Below are 19916 nucleotides of genomic sequence, written 5' to 3' on the forward strand. Positions count from 1 at the left end.
TCAGGCATGCTGGAAAGGATTCTTCTACTTTTCTCTCTTTCGCTGTAGCCAGCTTGAAGACGCACAGCTATCCCAGCCGGAGAGAAAGCACGCTGTTCGCTCAGCCGGAGGTATTCAAAGTCACAGGCAGGGCCCTCCAAGGGGTCTGGGGAATTGTTTAATTTCACGCTTTTTCACTAGCTGGAGGTCAGCACAAAGAGGGAATGAATAAGAACAAGATCTAGGAATTACAGGGTAACTCACTACATGAAACTATCATGATATGTTTCCTACAAAGCAAACACACTTAAATTATCACAAGTTTGCAAATGAGCAGAACGTCTAATACAGACTTTGACAATATCATGATATGAGAGACAGTCCTCCGAAGGAAAAAAAACATCATAGTATTTAAAAGTAAAGAAGGAATATTAACATACAGCCAAACAGTCCACAAGAGACTACTCTTTGCTTCCTCACTAACACGCAAAGTCAAACAGTCCTTTGGCGTGACCGCTGTTATTCCTCAACCTTGATCAAGTTGTAGTTTTAGCTCCGCCTTCCCTAAAGAAAAACATTTTTCAGCTTAAAGTGTTTGGTTTGGTGTAAATGTGTGTGTACAGTATGTATCTATATGTATTTAAAGGAGCTGTTTCTGATACACACACTTTTGTCATCTCTAGCTGAAGATGAAATAAATTATTATTCTCACTGGCCACTTTATTAGGTACACATTGCTAATACTGGGTTGGTGACCCTTTCGCCTTCAAAATTGCCTTTATTCTTTGAAGCATTGATACAACAAGATGCTGGCAACATTCCTCAGAGATTTGGGTCCATTTTGGCACAATAGTGTCACACAGTTGCAGCAGATTTGTGTACAGTTTATAGAAGAGTATGTGGATAAAGGGATGGACATGGCCAGCAACAATTCTCAGGAAGGCTGTGATGTTTAAATAAAACTTAGTTGGTATTAAGGGGGCCAAAGCGTGCCAAAACAATATCCCCCACTGAGTGAATTGTAGCCTCAGTTTCCTGTGCGGTCTTCTGCTGCTGTAGCTCATCTGTTTCAACGTTTTAATATGTTGTGCATTCAAAGACTTTTTTAAGCACAGTTGTAATGGTTGTAACGTGTAGTTACTGGAGTTGTTGTTTCCTATCATCTTGTGGCAGTCTGGCAATTCTTCTTCTTCTTTTTTTAACAGCAGGTAAAAATTAGACAATGTCTAATTGCAGTTGCTGCCACGTGATTGGCTGATTAGATATTTGTGTTAATGAGTAGCTGAATAAGTCTGTCTAGTGAGTGTATGTATTTTCAATGGAGCTGATGAATTTCTGTGTTCACCACAGGCTGGCTCTCGATCATTCATTGAGGGTTACACCCACATTTGTATTGGAAACTAAGAGAAAATACCCCACCAGAAACATGTTCTTTCTGCTGCCATTTACCATTTGACAACAGCATGTATGTAACTGTGAGTACTGATATTCTCATTAACATTTTTTGATGCTCAAACCTGTCGCAACATGAACCTTAAAGTCATCTGAACCATAAAATACTATCTTTCTGATGGCCTGCATCTTCCACTCAGCACCTTGGGGTTTCTTTTCTGTACCTTGGCGTCTGCCACTGATTTGTTTATCCGGTAGGTAATTTCCTTCTTTCTCTCCTGATTCCCTCCAGTATTCTAAGGTGTGAACTACTGGAAGCCACCATTGCTAAGTCCTATTCTTCCCTCCCTAATACTGCCATAACCCTACATAACCCTGCAGCTTGACAGAGAGAGCAGGAAATCCTCCCTCTTCTTACCATGGGCTCACAGACTTTCACCCTCCCCTAAACCGGCTCAGACAGAGGTCTTTATTACAGAGGAGTAGTGGGCTCAGAAGAAAGTAATAAAATGATTGAAGAATTTACAAATTACAGCTCTTTGCCCTGTTAACTGTACACTTATTGAGAAGCATATTAGCTATACTAATTAAGTATCTAAAAATCTTTGAAAAAATCAACACAATCTTTGGTATTGATGAGCTTTCATGATATTTTGATGTAATCAATTTCCAGTGATCCTTTTAAGTGTTGTTTATTTATATTCCCATCTGCCAAAAAAGGTGAGTAGAGATGTTTACATAGACCGGACACATTGGATTTGCACCACAGCATATAAAGTGGATGGGGAAGCAACTTTGATGTGGGGCATTTGGCTCAACACTTTGCTGTTTATAAAAAAAGAAAAGGAAAGATGAAGACAGAGGTAGATTTAAAACAAAACAAAACTTAAATAAATATATTAAATATGTAATTTTCCACACACTTGAACAGTTGGAGTCCTCGGTGCAGAGCACAGAATATTCTCAGCACATTTCGTTTGTTTTGCCATTTTCAAATGAGGTCATGCTTTAAAACTAGCTGCACAGGCTGATGAATCATCTGTTTGTAGTTCAAAAGACACGTGAGGGATATTTCCCAAACTCTGACTTGCAGGAGTGTATGTGCTCCTCAGTTATGCTACTGTGATTGTTGCAGATATACTTGCTGCTACTAACTGCATTATTAATATCAGATTCATTGTTACTATAACTTTGTGTTACTAAACACTATGGTTAGTCTTAGAGCTGTAGCTTTGGCATAAAAGTGTGCCACTAAAATTCAGCTGAAGGGGCACAGTGACCTCAGACATGTCTGGTCCCCTGGGGCCATCCGTAATGGTGGCTGCTTTGTACACAGGATAAAATACTATTCGGCCTAACAAAAAGAAAAGAAAACTATAGCTCATGCCAGGAGCACCGTTGTTTGTAACTGTGGAAAAGCTGTTAATATCATAAACTAACAGAATGATCATTGAGGCTAGAAGCACTGTAGAAGTTCAACAGGCTTATTGACAAGGTTTTTCAAGGTAAAAACAGTGGTGGGGCATCTGAGTTCGAACAGCAGCACTCAGGCATTGCAGCTTCCCAGAGCACACACACAGAAAAGGGCTCAGAGAAGTCAGACTTCATGGCAGGGTCGACACAGAAAGAAGGGTTATCCCAGCCAAAGAAACCCCCCCCACAGAGAACCCAAACAAGACAGAGGCCAAGAGCACACTTTAGCTGACACAATGATCTGGCAATCATTGAGTGTTTCTTTCAGCCTTCAGTAGTGAGCCTAATCACTGATGAGCAGCAGGTGTGTGCCCAGAGGAAGGTGGAGAGACAGGAGGAGCTACACTGAGGAAGGTAACCACAACCACGCCTACACAAACACACATCCAAGAAGAGAAAAAAGAAGCTGGGCAAACAAAGCAGACAGCCAGGTTAGCACAGTTAAAAAACCAACTGGTCTGAACATATTTCACGTAATACCGTCTAATCTTAGATAGTTTCTACAAAGCCCTTTATAGTGTTTCTGATTCTCATACATATGCAGCAGAGCCGACAAAAACTCTGGAATCATAAACTTGAACATGTTTATTTAAATTTTCTACTTTGCAGCATGTAAACAAATCACATTTGACACAAAATAATTTTTACTAGTTGAACAGTCTGGCTTCATGAAGCATACCTCAAAGCTATTTCAGATGTTTTCACGTATAGGAAGAAATACTGTTTGATTGAGGTTGAAACCTATGGGTGAAAATTGGCACTAACAGGTATAAAGTGTTTCACCAAACCTGCTTGCCAATACTTTGGTCACTTTCAGATTGATGTAGCCACAATAGCGTGCATGAAACATCCCAACTTATCTGGTAGCACAAAGTAAAACTTGCACCTTTTGAAAGGTATTGAGTCACAACTTTTACTTTGAAAGGGAATGTTCTTCTGTGCTACTACTTGCAAGTGTTTGCACATAAAATGGCATCCCCAATGCAAACTATGGACAACTGCAGCAATCTGTAGAGACCGAACGAGTTCAACTAGTGACCACCATAGCGACTGCAGGTTCCCAGGGGGACAAAGGCCAATCTCTAGGCCCATGTGACATAAGCCTTGATAATACTTTCCGTGTCTAGAAATCTGCTTGGGTATACACAGGTGACATAAATTTCATCATCAGACAGTAAACCCAACAGTTTACTCATTAAATTAGCATGATGTAAAACTCCCACCCCAGGAAATGCTATAAAGAAAGTAAGGTTAAAATGCCTGGCAGATTATATATGTTAGTATACGGTTTTAACATAGATGACAATTTGATTTATAAATCACCAATCACAACTACAGTCATCTCAAGGTGATTTAAAGTGTTAAAGTAAAGACCCTGCAATAATAAGCATACTAACATACTAGTGTTTCACAGCGTACCCATGTCTCTGCTATTTTTTTAGGCCAGCAAAAACAAGGTTCAGTTTTTCATAAGACAGCAGATGATTTCTCTCATGACAAATTCCAACAATTTTTCAGAGAGAGGTACACGAATGAGGCAAGAATAGCAAAAAGTGAGAAGCGAGTGAGCTCATGCAATCACTGTTTTTATTGTAGCAGCGCTGGGCGACTTCTCAATTACAGTACAAGTCTCCCAGCCAACACTAACTGCAGACAGCCTGCGCTGGCTGACGATCCAATAGTGCAAAGGTACAATCTGAGGTATTATGACTGATTGCCTCTGCCTAAGAGTCTCACCTAGATGTGGCAATGCCGTTGGTGAGGATAGCCATTGGTGATAGGGCAGGATTGTGGCCAGATGACTGTTTTCCCTTTCCCATCTCACATCCCAAATTTGTAGTGAACCTGGTTTCTCACTTGCAGAAAATCACATTTCTCAGTTTAATTATATTTAAAGCTTAAGAAAATTCTTGTGTTAAAAGTTCAAAGTACGATGTTTCTATTGGCAGTAAGTAAACTGTAATACTTGAAATCTCAATAGCTACCAAAATCATTTGGATTATGATTTTTGCCATAATTAAGCAGCACTATTTTGTCCAACTTCTCTTATGCCTCTGCTGGATTCTTCTGCACGGATGTGATCAGTAGGGAGATAAAAGGTAATCTCAGCAGGCATTCCTGCACATGCACGCACTCGAGTAAGTACACACACGCAACCTCATGCATACACATACACACAAACAGAATCACAGTTTGATGATAATCCTGAATGGATATGAAAGGGCACACCAGCAGTGGTGTGGAAAATAGGTATGGGGGCAGAGAGGGGGACAGTGGAGAATGTTAAAAAAAGAGAGAGACAGAGAAAGAAAGAAAAGTAGGGATAGTGATTGAGTGAGAGGGAGAGGAAGGAACCAGGCTTTATTTAATCTCAGCAGAAGTGTCGATAGAGCAGAAAGTTCAGCAAGCTGGATCGGTGGTTAAGCCTTGAGTTTTACTTCAACTGTTCAGCTCCTCTGGGTGTGTGTGTGTGTGTGTGTGTGTGTGTGTGTGTGTGTGTGTGTGTGTGTGTGTGTGTGTGTGTTTGAAAAACTGTGAAGACATTAAACATATTGCAAAGAAGCAAGAACAGGGTGCTGCTGGAAGAAATGTATTTAATCCAATCAGAACAAAGGAGTTGTGTAATTTTCTCCTGAGGGTAGTGTGAACACTGGCTTTCTCTGAAAGAGAACAGCCAAGTTTTTTTCAAAGGAAAAGTACAGTGGTGTTTCACAGGATAATGGAGACGTTTTCCCAGCCACTAGATGGGAATTTTCCTTTTTTTAAACTTTTGTTTTATTTTGGGCTCATTTTGAGAATTCAACAAAGCCACGATGATTCTGATGAATAAACCCTGTAGTCCAGTTTTTACAAGACAACTATTGTGAAGAAATTCCAGACAGCATAGGTGGATTGACTACATGAAGCATGAGACAGATTTAAGGCTTGGTTAGTCTTTCCAAAATATAGTTTGGTACAACGATTAGGTCCTTCGCTCAACTGTGAAATATGCTGTTTATCTGTGCTCCGGTCCAAATGACTCTTACATAATTAATTACTTATAGTTTATTTTATGGTTAAAGTAACTTTTTGGCATGAAAAAGCCTCCTACAGTACAATCAATGAGGGAAGATTGACTGCCCTTAACCTAGTGGATCTGGAAGCCAGTGCTGTGTTTGTGTACAGTAATTAATATTTATGCTTGACAGAGCTAACAGACTCTCTGGGTAAAAGGTGGTGGGGGTGCAGTGGTCCCAGGGGGAAATGTTTTTTCTGCCCTACAGCTCGATGGTGAGGCATTTGTTAAGGGAATATTGGTATTCTTGCTAGGCAACATGCAGTTGTGTGGTGACAAGCTGCACATGATAACTATCAACAGATTCTATGTTCAGGTACGAAACGTACTAACAGAGAAACAAATCATTAATCTTTCAAATCGCACAGTTTCAGATGCAACACAAGCTATTTGTCTGACAACTCAAGGTACACGTATCACTTACGACTGGATTCAACTGTGAGACGGGCATTTCTATAAATGATGCTGCCTAAGTGCAGAACTCAGAGGAAGTTTCTTTCAACAGTCCTCTATCTGCTACTGTGAACGAGGCTGAACAACATTTTGTCACGGTTTGTGCTTTTCTACATATTTAAGAAGAAATATTTTACACAGCTGGACACTGTGTTTTTTATATTAAAGTCTATCAAATGCATATGGTCCGTTATGAATAATTACTATAATCTGTCCTCTCCAGACCATAATAGCAGCATGCCTTTGATTTTATTTGCATTGGGGTCCAATTTAAAGTTAATGAAAGCATTTGAAGTGTTTTAAAGAACAGTTGAAATGTATCAATTACTAACTCAGTAGAATCAGAAATGTAATCACTATACAGATGCCACACCTGTCCCCATTGAGACATTCATGGAAAATGAACAATACAGCTCGCATATTACATAATGAAATTAGAGATTAGGAGACACATTTTCTGCCTAATTAGATAAACAAAAATGGGGACGGATAGACAGAAGGATGGCAGCGAGCGTGAAAGGGAAGGTTTACAACCTGGTAGTGAGACCAGCTCTTATGTATGCTTTGAAGACTGTGGTACAAACAAGAAGGCAGGAGGCAGAGCTGCCACTCCAAAGATTTTCTTTGGGAGTGACCAGGATTCAGAAGAAATATATCAAAGGGACAGCTCAGGTTGAGCGCCCCCAAACTCAAAGGTCTAAGGCACTCAACAAAGTTTGCAACAAACCATATTTCTTTTGTCAGTTGTTATCAAATGTACACTGGTAGCTTTGTTTTATGCATTTTGTTGACATCCTTGGTCTCCTGCAGGAGCTGGCCTAGTGTTCAACTGACTGTGTCAAACAATTCAATATTTCAAGCTTTATGAACTTTGCAAATATGTACAAACAAATGTGACTGACAACGATAGGTCCTTTAAGCAGTAGCAAGCTACCATCTGGTGTGTGTCTTTCTGGTTTCAGGTTGAGCAGAGACTGTGAGGAGGAAACTCAATAATGTGAATCATATTTTCTTTACAGAAAGCTTTTTTTTTTTTTATGGTGATGCAAACTCAATAGACTGATAAAAAGTACTATTTCTTCCCCCCGTGTCAGCCTGATGACTCCTTGCAACATAAGGTATCATAAGATATGATGTGTTTGGAGTTCTATGGAAGAAAGAATGAATCATAGAAGATGAGTAAAGCTGTTCTTACATTAGTTTTTTCTTGCATGCTTTCCAAGCACTCTCTTTTATCTGATTTTATTGCGGTGAGTTTTAGCAGGACAGTATAGAATGTGAGTCATTATTGGCTGACAGCTAACATATGGCAGTGGCTTGTTTTTGTTTTTTGTTTTTCTTTAAGGGATTGGTACAGAGGGAAACAAGAACTTGTAAGGAGGACCCAGGGGAAATCAGACATAAATGAACACAAAGTAAATAAATACTTGAAAAGTAGTTGGAAATTCAGCGAGGTGTAATGATTTTAATAGACTGACCTGTGAATGAATGTGGGGACGACATATTAAATCGATAATGTTTTATGGATGAAAAGAACAAAGTCTCTTTTGTTCATTTTAAAGAATTTTTAGTGTTTTGTTTTGCACATAAGCTTTAGGTGCACATTATTAGTGTTACACTACTTCCAAATAATACTACTAATGATTTAAAAAGCAACAGAAAGAGCCAATAAAATTTCAGAAGGGGTGGTTCCACCCCCATGGTGACTTTTTTAGCTCCGCCCCCACTACTATGGTTCATCGTGGTCTGTTAGGATTATTAACTTCTCTCTAATGACTTAGTTACACTAGAGTGAAAATAGGTTGTTGCTCAGTAATTGCACAGGTGGTCTGGAGGGAGGCAACCCGTCTCCAAACAATTGGCAACACATTGCAAACAATGTGAGTCAGTCGGTGTTAATGGGTTCAACTTGTCTGCAATGCATCTCTTTGCAATATTCTGGTTATATAACAGTAAGGTGCATGCTTCAATGGTCCGGTTCTTATATAGCGCTTTTCTTCTCTGAGCACTTTACACATTTTGCTTCATTCACCCATTTTCACTCATTCATACAAGCAGTTTTTTTCTACCTCACACACACGATCCAATGGAGAGCTTCTTGGGGTTAGTATCTTAGCCAAGATTTTTGGCATGCAGATTGGAGGGATCGATCCAACTTCTGCCTGGTAGGTGAGCAGCTCTACCACCTGAGCTACAGCCACCTCTTTCTACGAGCTTCTGGCTGGAATGAGTGTGGAGATTCTCAGTGATCCAGGTCATTGTAGTTGCTCAGTGATGCTGGAACGTAAGTAGTTAATGTGAATTCCAGATTGATTCAATCTTGTTGCTGTTTTATTTCCATATTGACACTACTGACAAATCAAAGTCACTTTAGAGATGGCGATTGACTGTGAGCGGTCACAGACCAGGTTCCCATCTTTGAAACAACTATTATAAAGGCAATGAGATTCCAAGTTTCATTGCATATGGCAATAATTTTGGTTGTGTCGTGGTCTGTAACCACACTCTAAAAAGTGTATTTCAGCAGTAGTTGAAGTTATGTAAAGTTCAGAGTCAGTTTCATTAAGATTTCTGCTTTAGTGGAGCCAGTCTAAATTTGTGGAGTATATCAACTTGTTATTACGTGTTGTTCCCTCAGTACACATGTAACCTGCTATTCTCATTAGAGTCAACCTGCATCAATTAGGTTTCTCCTGACGCAGTGCATCTGATGTCATGACGTCTCCGCCTTCTCCAGAATTTTCTACTTGCGGTTGAGAACAACAATTTGAGAGGCACTTGGCTGCAGGCAGGACCTCGTGAACAATTTGGTCAATAAGGTAACGAAGATATTACTTTTTCCATAGTCCTTGAAGGTAAGTCAAATGTAGAACACATATTTTAATATATTAGATATAAAAATATTCCAACTGTATTGTTAAGTTTGTTAAGTGTTTAGTAAACTGACCTGACCAAACCGCTATCATTCAGCCCTGCTAACATTAGCGAAATGTCAGACCTGTTGGTAGTTTGTGCTTGGACATGTAGGTTAAGTTAGTAGTTTTCCGGCGGTACTCTCTTGTTTTAATATCGTAACGCTAGCTTAAAGTTGTGTATTCATGCAGTGTGTCGGTGTTGGCTTACTGTTAGTTATTCATTAGCATTAGCACATTATAGCGGCAAGCTGGGCCGCGGTTCTCTTCAGACTACGTTACTTCGGGCGCGCGCATTTATACACGAGTGGTTGTTCGCAGTATGCCTGTCGGCGCGAATAGTTCACGCGGTCACGGCCACAGGTGATGTAGGAGGTAAAGTTTAGCTGTGGTGGCTCCAGGAAGCATGCATTTACTGCCGCTTGCATTGCTTTCAATGTACATAACGTTAAGAAGGCGAGGAGAAAGGGTGCGTGCAGCGCTCGTACACGCACGGATCAGCCGTGTGAGAGGGAGATGGTGTGCGGCAGAAAATCAAAATTAGAAATCATAGAAGAAAGTATTACGCTATTGAACACAGAAAATACAGCCATCAGATTTCTTGTAGACCTAGCACACTTCTGGTCTGTGTCTGAATACATATATAAGTACATAGATGCAGATGAACACTGTAAACATGATGAAAGATCGACAGACTAACTCGAACATATCTTTAATCTTTAGGACTTTGGGTAGCGCTTCCTTTCCTTCCTGTCAACCTCTCCAGAGGGGTGTCTGCTGATGGCAGAAAGATTACATCACCTCTGGTTGGAACCCTGGACAGTGCCACAACCTTTGGCTTGGTGTCCAATGTGATGCCCCATCGCCACCTTCTGACCTAACTTCTTCTCAGCTCTGTGACTACTTCAAGAGGGGCATTCCTGTGTGGAGGCGTGCCAGGCAGCTCGTTTTACCTGTGAACTTGCGTACTTTCAGTTTATCAACAACAAAGGTATGCAAGTTCAAAATAGTAATGTCTCATTTAAACTTAATTCAGTTTTACACTGAACAGGAATCGGCTTTATATATAAAACAATTGCAAAAAAAAAAAATGTACCTATGGGCATTTGGGTTTTGTTTTTAAACTTTTGTTTTGAACTTATCCCTTTAAAATCTAATTAGAGAGGGCTGGCTACATTTGATGAATACATTTTGTGTTTAAATGATTCGCTTTGTGTTGGGCAATGTGGCAAAAAGCTGAGATGAGATCTAGTCTCATATCACCATATTGATATATTGTAATATTGCCCAACTCTCCCTCTGTGTTTTCTCAAATTATTTATATACACCCAGTAAAGCGTGTCTCTTTGTTCCTCCAGTGCTATGCTTCATGTGGAGATGCAAGGACTGTGGGACAACATTAACAAAAAGATCTGAATTGCTCAAACACTACAAACTGATTCATAGGCATTACGGACGAGGCCACTCATATCCATGCACTTATTTAAATTGTGCATGTAGGTTCAAGACTTGGAACGCCCTACTGAGCCATCTATCAAGAAATCACCCTGCCCAACAAGCAGTCTCCAAAGCTGCGTCCACATTCACTTGCCATATTTGTGGCCATAATCAACTCTCCACAGAAAGAGAATATTTTCAACATATCTATCAGCATCTTAAAAATAAGGAGACTGTAACATGTGTGTTCCAAAACTGTGAATATAAAACCAATGTCTATGAGAACTTCAAAAGTCATAAATACAGAAAACACTCTGGTACAGTGAACACATTTAAGCCTGGAATAAGTTCTGTTGATGAATCTTTTGCCAGTGTTGCCAGTGATATTTCAGATGTGGAAATTATAGAGAGTGATGTAAATTTAAATTCTGCTTTTGACAATGGGTATTCTGAAAACTTAGAGAAGGATATTGAGCTTAAAATTGCTTCAGTGCTCCTTAAGTTGGAACACATCTTTCTTGTGTCTAATGCAGCTGTAGATGAGCTTTTGCAGGAGTTAAACTATTTGATTGGTTCTGTTTCTGTGGCGATTACCCAAAAGACTATTAGCCAAGTATTACAAGACAACGGATGCCAATTTGACCAGTCAGTTGTTGAAAAGCTAGCCAGTGTACTCTGTGAGACAAACCCTGTAAAAAAAGCAATTGGAGATAAAGGTCCACTTTCCAGTCCTTGGAGACGAAAAGCATACTATAAGAGCCACTTTAAAGTAGTGGAACCAGTGGAATATATACTTGACCGAAAAAATAACAAGTCATTCCAATATATTTCAATTTTAAAGTCTTTGCAGCATATTCTTGACTGCCAGACAATCTTGGATCAGGCTGTTAATTTGAATACTGTAGATAATCAGCCTCAAAAAACTTATGTGCACTACAAAACTATCTTCGATGGTGACTTCTTCCATGAAAATGGACTGTTGTCCAAGCAGGAAAGCATTTCATTGATATTATACATTGATGAATTCGAAATATGTAATCCCCTTGGTACATCACGTAGGAAGCATAAAATTTGTGGATTGTACTGGGTTTTGGGTAATTTGCCACCAGGCTGTAATTCTGCTTTAACCTCAATCTATTTGGCTGCTTTAATCAAAAGTAATGATCTGAAGTGCTATGGGTATGAGAAAGTGTTAAAACCTGTAATTAATGATCTTGTAATTTTGGAACAGAGTGGGATATTTCTGTCAAAGTTGGGCAGAACAGTAAAAGGCACTGTTCAGTGTGTTGTTGCCGACAACCTTGGTGCACACAGTATTGCTGGATTCTTTGAAAATTTCTCAGGGACATACGTATGTAGATTTTGCACTGCAGAAACATCAGAGTTCCAGACTATTGAAGTCAGAAGTGAAGTCTTTACTTTAAGAACAAAAGACATTCATGCAGATCATTTACGAATTATCGAGGAAAACAAATGGCCCAGTTATTATGGTGTGAAATCAAAGTGTATTTTGTCAAAGCACCTCTCACATTTTGATGTTACCACTGGGTTTCCACCTGATGTTGTACATGATCTTTTTGAGGGAATTGTTCCTTTTGAACTTGCGCTTTGCTTCAATTTGTTAATCAAAAAAAAGTATTTCACATTATGTACATTGAATGAAGCAATATCATCTTTCAACTTTAAGTGGGCTGACAAAACAAATCGACCTCATCCTGTGGCTCTCAGTTTTGCATCCAAAAAAAGTGTAGGAGGGAATGCACACGAGAACTGGAGTCTTATCAGATTTTTGCCTTTGTTCGTTGGGCAGAGTGTACCCTGTGAGGAGCCTGCTTGGCACATCTTAACAGACTTGAAGGACATTGTTGATCTTGTTGTCAGTCCTGTTCATACTGAGGACTCCATTGCATATCTTGGTTTTAAGATCTCCGAGCACAGAATCAAGTTTCAAGAGGTTTTCCCAGATGTTAATCTTAAACCAAAGCACCACTACTTGGAACATTATCCATACTTGATCCGTAAGTTTGGGCCACTGGTTGCACTATGGACTATGCGATTCGAAGCAAAGCATAGTTTTTTTAAAAGAGTTGCAAGGAACATCAGATGCTTCAAAAATGTACTTCTTTCCCTTTCACAGAGACATCAGTATCAGATTGCATATCATTTGCATGCAATTAGCTTTGCCAAACCCCCACTGGAAGTAACAGATGTTTCCACTGTTCACATTGATGTTCTTAACAAGGACATCTCAAATGCACTGAGACAGAAGTCTCCAGATATGGACAATGTGTGCTTGGCTAAAAGTGTAGCATATAATGGAATAATCTACAAGTGTGGGATGATCTTGATCCACGGCTCACTGGGAGGACTGCCAGAGTTTGGTGAAATCATCCAAATGGTGATACTGCAGGACAAACTAATCTTCATTCTGAAAAAGCTTAGCGGATGGTATATGGAACACTACAGAGCTTATGATCTCAAAACATCACCAAGCAAAGAAGTGGAACTTGTTGAGCCACAAGAACTGCATGATACCTACCCACTGGCAGACTACAATATTAGAGGGATGCGTCTTGTCACCTTGAAAAGATATGTCCATGTTTAAATGGTGAGGCCTCAAAATATGATAAAGTATTTTCTTAAGTGGGAAAACAAAACCCAGACCCATACAATACTAATGTGTTCTCAGAACATATTTATTTTATACTGCAAGCCAAAGTGGTGTGATGATGTCATTGGCAATTCATCAGTTATGTCATTTTTTTTTAATGCAGGTCGCTGGATTCCAGTCAGTGAATGCTAATCCTATGCTCTCCCCCCTTCTGCTTCTCTTCTCTTTTTCTTCTTTCCTCTCCTTATTGTCTCCTATATTCTCCTCACCTCCTCTCCTTCTCTCTTCTCTTCAATGTCTCCCATATTCTCGCCATCTCTCTTCTCCTCCCTTCTCCTCTTCGGTTTGCCTTCTCTCCTCGCTGCCTCAGCTGATCTCCACCTCTCCTCTTCATTTTCTCCTCCCCTTTCCTCCTCTCTTTGCCTTCTCTCTTTTCCTCTAGTTTGACATTAAATTCTCCTAATTGGAAATGTCAGTGGTTTACATGTTGATCCTCACTAACTGTGCTTGTGCTTTGTTCTCAGACCACCATGGCTGGTTCAACACCTGCAAGACTGAAGGTGATTTTAGGAGAGAACAACATTGAAAAGCTGACTCTTCCAAATGGCATCCCAGAGTCACTTGAAGACCTTCTCAGCACGATAAAGACTACCTTTGGGTTAAAAGGTAACTTCAGACTGCAATACATGGACCAAGACTTTGGCAACGACTTCTTTAATCTGAATTCTACCACCGAACTTCGGAATTTGGGGACAATCAAAGTGATCCACCAGCAAACAAATCCACCTTTGATCAGTGCCGATCAGTCCACTTCATCTCTGTCTCTTTCATTTGAGTCTGATGACGGTATTTCGGTGGCATCAAATGACACAATTATCCTCTCATCCCCTGAATCTATGTCATCTCGAATACAACAGTGGCCAGAAGACTTTGCAATTCCCCAATTTTCATATGACACAGAGCTACAGCTAGAGAGGGGGAATACTGAGTACCGTGTGAGCCAAAAAATGTTGACTTTAAGCGCCCGAATGCTGTCTGATATCCTGAAAAGAGTTGCAGAAGAAATTTACCGTTACAAGGCCTATCCAGAGGATGCACATTTCTGCGCAGCTGCAGAGGCCCTTATCAAAAAGCACCCATGTTTGAAAGAACCTGGATCATTCAATGGCTGCTACGGTTGGAAACAACGACTGAAGTACAAAATGGCAAACTACAGGACCCAGCTCAAATTACAGGGGTGTCCAGAGCTGTGTGTAAACTCACTGAAATCTAAAGCTACTACAGATGCTTTCCCTGCTAAAAAAGTGAAGAAGCCAAAACGTTCTGAAGCTAACTTTTATCCATCCTTTCCTACTGGTGAGACTCTGGACAGCATGGAAAAAGTGAGACTAGAACTTCTGACAGAGATTGGGATAAGGGACAATGAAAGGGTCATCGCAGACAAAATGGCTAACACGTTTGCCTACAGACGACATGAGGTGGTAAACCAAGAACCAAGCATTCAGGAACTGAAGGACAGATGGCCTGCACTCTTCACACAGAAAGAGGTAAGAATGGAACTGAAGTGATCGAAGTCTGTATGCTTCGGGATTTATTGCAGTTAACTTTCATGAATCGGTCATAACTTGATGTGGTTGAGATTTTATAACACTGAACTTAATGAAAGAATTTACATTTTGAATTCCCATATATGTTATACTTTTTGGGATATAGACATTTTGGCATACAATCAGTTTCAGCATTTTGTTCCATAATACAATATCTACTGTCATTTGTGTTTTGTTTTTAGATAAATACAGAGTTCCAGAGGCTCATGGCTGTTCCTCTTGAGTGGAAGTTCATGGCCCAGTTAGACATGCACTCAAGTCAGCTGATCAAAGTCATACGTGCCAAAGGAGGAGCAACACGCCAAAAGATTGCGAACATCTTGGACACATTGGACCAGGTAAATCTGTACCATCAAACAAGATGCTTCGTAACTAAGAGGGCTGTCAAAATATATCTGAATCCAAAAAAATATATATATATTTAACTGAATCTTTCATAAAGACAATATGGGCAGGCCAATGCTAATCATGGCTTTCATATGCATGAATGTTTTTAGCGACTCCACTGAACTCATCCCCTTTTCTTTCTGTAATGAATCTCTGGGCTTGTGAATTACTGTTTTTAAATAAAGTACATGTAAGTTAAGCAATAAGAGTAAGGATGTCTGTCTTATGAAATTTAGAGTTTAAAATTACTCAACATTTGTTGTTCTAGACTGTGGACATTAATCATCGGAGGGAATGTGTGCTGAAAGCCCTCACCATCTTCCTGGGAGAAGATGCAGATGGCCTGATCAAGGAATACCTTGTAAGTTTCAACAGTTTGTCAGCACATCTTGTCAAAGGGACACAAAAAAGTTAACTGTTAGAACAAACATAACACGTGAACCCTAGTTGGATTGCTGACATGTATTTATTATCATGACCATATTGGACATTATGTAATTCCCAGCAACAACACATTACATATCGGATTGACTTTGTTTTAAGTAAGACGGGCTTACTTGATTATTTAAGTTCAAAGGAATAGTTTGACATGTTGGGAAATCTTATCTTTCTTGCTTACAATTTGATTAGAGTCAGATTGATACACCTCTCTCTGCTGTTTCTGGTGTGTGATGACACCCAGCCAAGAAATAGCCCAGCACATAACACATATTGGTACATCACCCAAACACTTAATCACAGTAAGAAGTGAGGCTAATGATGATTTGTGTTTGTGTCTTGTACCCCTCTGTAGGACTGTGGAGCAGATGATGTTCAGAGGGACCTGGAGGAGGTCACCATGGCAGTGTATGTGATTCGGAAGGAGGGGGAGGGACTGCAGGAGCCACCTGAAGACATTGGCATTGTCATTGAGGGTGTGGAAGTGTTGCATGAACTAACTTCAGTTGCCTCAGCTTGTGCCCTGCTTCTAGGTTTGATCTATGCACTCAACCTAGCTTATCCAAAACCCTTTCGCTTCACTTTTGAAGTGCTCCAAAAAATCTTCATGCAGCTTGATCAGCACAAGATGTCCCCCAAAGTCCAAAATCTGTATATCAAACTTCAAAGCTCCCAGTAATGGCACAGAACAATGACCAACAAATGGCCCTGTGCCATAATGCGAAGGAACAACTGTGTTTGGACATATAGCATGTAAAATATGTAGTCTCTTTTGGATGTTGGGCCTTTTTTATGCTCCAAGAGACCTCAAACCCCAATTTAATGTGCTTTTATGGTATTTTTATTTATTTTTTAATTTTTTTTCAGACATATTTGCCTTCGTTTCAAGGGAAAGGTTGCATTTCAGGTTTGATGTGCTCAGTTATACAACAAACTGTTGTGACATTCTAAAACTCTAGAGGAGTGTTTATATTTTTTCATCCCCATTGGTCAGCTACACTGTTCAGATATTTATTTATTGGCTATAGCTGAAGAGAAGTTTCTGTATACTCTTGGGGCACTTTTTCATAGTTGACACTGTATGTGTTAAGATTGATATTTGTGTAATACTGTGTTGCACTTTACACTTTGTTGACAACTTTGTGGTCCTACTAAGCATTACTTGCATTTTGTGCATATGTGTTTCAACTTTATTACATTTATACAATAAAGCATTTAAAAAAAAAAACATTGAATTTTGAATTTTTGAAAAATATTTTCAGGCAACTTAAAATTTTGATTTAAGCTTTATTATACAAACTAAAATTTCATTTTAGAGTCACTACAAAAAGTAATTTACACTAAACCACATTATTAGGTTAGCAAAGAGCAATATTTTACTTTTGGGTTATGCAAATTATTGGGTTGGAAAAACTGAAAACTTTAAGTTGAAATGTCTTAATTTTAAGTTGGATTAATGCAAAATGTTTATTTGACAGCAATTAATTTATTAAGTACATGTAACTTAAATCAGTTGTGTTAATTTAATGTATTAACTTAATTTCAAAGAACTTAATTAAATTTGGTGTTACCAATTGAAATAATTCAATTAAGTTGGTTCAACTATTTTCTTTTTTCAGTGCATATTTTTTTTCTAATAAATCACAAATCCATTTTTTCTTGAAAATGACCACATTTAAATTCCATTGAATAATTTCAGTTATTTCACTTCTACTAATAATTCATGTATTTATTTAATGTCTTACATTCAATATTAACAAGATGTCATATCATGCTTTAAGTATATATGTTTTAAAATATATTAGGCAATGTAAAAACTGCTTGTGGATGGATTTTAATGTCATTTCTGTAAAAATAATGAGGGACTTCATCATTCCTCAGGGAAATGGAAGCAATAAGAGTTTCATGCTGCTGCATTTGAAAAGATTCTGATATTTTGTTTACACATTCCAGCCAATGTTTCTCACAGGAGCACAGACTGACCTTTTCTAAACTCCACTATACAAGGTGAGTGTGCGCATGCCCACATGAACAGCTGTGTGTGTGAGTGCATAAATTTAAATATGAGTGGAGTGAAAGTCAGAGACACAAAAAACAAAAAACAGAAGCTGAAGTGACAACTTGTCTTAGTGCCTCACAATAGTCTGTATGGATTCGATTGCTATCTGGAACAGAGGATGCTGGAAAAAATATACAGTCAAGGCTGATTTTGACACCACATCAAAACTCCTCTGGGTCCCAATGTCTGAGAGGAAAAACAATGTGAGAGACAAGTTAGTATTATTGGGTTTTAGATGACACCTGAACTCTTATGAGAGTTTCAGAGGTAAATGTTTACCACTAATCACCTCAGTCCCTCCACTGCTTGCCCGGTGATAACATCGTCAGCATGTAACAAAGGTTGCTTCATGGCAGCAATTTTTGTTTCTCAGACATCAATTATGTTCTTTTATGGGTGCCCAGCTGACAGAGGGGAAAAATCACTCAGCCTGAGTTGAGGGAGTGTTTGCAGCTAGGAAGTTTGCAAGGGATCATATTTTTGTCAATACACTCAGTAAAAGAGGATAAATGTCCAAAGAATGGCACAAGAGCTCACCAGGATCCACTCTTGTCTGCTTCGAACAGCTGCAGCTCATGTGCTCTCACTGAAATTGGACAAGAATATACAATTTTGAAATTAAGCAATTAATTAAAGGATTGGCCAATTTACCATATCGGTACTCAACAAAATTTTTGATAACTCTTTATTTGTGTGTTTTTCAGAAAAAACACTAAAAACTTCCCTGGTGGGGAAACTACTGAATGGTAAAACTTTTTACAATGTTTGGTATTTAGGCACAGTGGTGGGTCATCTATTGACTGGAAAATCCTCCTGCACTGACATATCTGCTACAAGTTAATAACAGCTGAAAGAAAAAGGTCAGGCTCTGGTTGACACCTGCATTTTGATCTTCACTGAATATCTTTGGTTTATGGTTAGTTGGGGGAAAAAACATTTGAAAACACAACTTTGGACTTAAAGAAGAGTGGATGATAATTTTATTTAATTTTTTGTTTTATAGATGAATAAATGGATTCACTATCAGTTAAATAAAAATAACTGTGAACTGCAGTAGCTGTAAAACCCAATATTGTAAAATCCTCTACAAAAGCATTTTCTCCAAGAAGGGAAAGAAGAGGCAGAGAAAGATAAATAAAGAAGGCAGGAGTGAAACCAGACCAGTGTCGGAGTCTTAGAGGAGTACTTTAGCCATGGGGGAGACGGATATTGACTCAACAAGCTTTTTCTATTTACTCAACTGTCTCTGCCTTTGTCTGCTTCTCCATTGTGTTCCTCTTTGTGTTACCTCTCATATTGCATCATTTTCTACTGTCATTCATCCATCACCAAACCACCAAATCTATCAAATTTCCAGTGAGACTGGTCACTGGCCACCTTCACTGAAAACATTTTTGGTCCAACTTGTGTCACTTAAGGACTCAATTTGTGAATATATAAAAAAATATTTTAAAGATTAAAGTCTAAACTTTCACTTTCAGGTGACTCCCCACACGTTTATATACCACTGCAGCATGTCATTACATTTTTGTCTTTTCTCTCCCAGAGTCTGTATTTTGTCCTGTCTCCCTAAGATCTCTTTTTTTTCTCTTCCTTTCTCCTCTCATTCCCCCAATTAATCACGGCAGATGGCTGGCCCTCCTTGAGTCTGGTTCTGTTGGTGGTTTCTTCCTGTTAAGAGGGAGTTTTTCCTTCCTACCTTCAAAAAGTGCTGCCTCACAGGGGGTCATTTGGTTGCTGCGGTTTGCAGATGATATAAATAAAACTGAATTCATGGTAATCTATTTGTCAAAGTTTTTAGTACTGACACACACAAACACCTACCTTCATGCACAAAAATTCATATAGGCTTACTTCATTTTACGTGCACCATAAACAGCAATAGCAAACACCCATAACACCACCAGCTCCCTTGCTTACTTTCACTCAAAAGAATCATCAGGCCCTGACACCACCTTTGAAGATGTTTCTAAGCCACTTTTATAATATTCAGCCTCTCACTACCTCTTCATTTTCCACCAGAGTCCTTCATATATACTCTGTATATCTTTCATTAGAACAGCTTGTGTTGCATTATTGAATGACTGCCCTGGTCACTGATTCCTGTTGGTGA

General features: G+C 39.1%; 1 protein-coding gene and 1 long non-coding RNA gene across 2 annotated transcripts; both read left to right on the top strand.

Moving 5' to 3' along the window:
• Positions 1 to 9022: 9022 nt before the first annotated feature.
• Positions 9023 to 13998, top strand: LOC146644577 (uncharacterized). Its single transcript, XR_014909154.1, has 3 exons — positions 9023 to 9171; positions 9988 to 10255; positions 13837 to 13998. It is a non-coding gene; the product is annotated as an uncharacterized LOC146644577 (long non-coding RNA).
• Positions 13999 to 14240: 242 nt separating this feature from the next.
• On the top strand, positions 14241 to 16436 carry LOC146644578 (uncharacterized). Its single transcript, XM_085394735.1, has 4 exons — positions 14241 to 14859; positions 15102 to 15257; positions 15575 to 15667; positions 16100 to 16436. Exons 1-4 carry the CDS (start codon positions 14320 to 14322, stop codon positions 16421 to 16423), a joined length of 1113 nt encoding a protein of 370 aa, XP_085250861.1. The 5' UTR covers positions 14241 to 14319; the 3' UTR covers positions 16424 to 16436.
• The last annotated feature ends 3480 nt before the right edge of the window (positions 16437 to 19916 follow it).

This window comes from Rhamphochromis longiceps, linkage group LG20 (assembly GCF_057381845.1).
Source record: "Rhamphochromis longiceps isolate RC_006_pf linkage group LG20, R_longiceps_female_GT1.1, whole genome shotgun sequence".
NCBI classification, from domain to species: Eukaryota; Metazoa; Chordata; class Actinopteri; order Cichliformes; family Cichlidae; genus Rhamphochromis; species Rhamphochromis longiceps.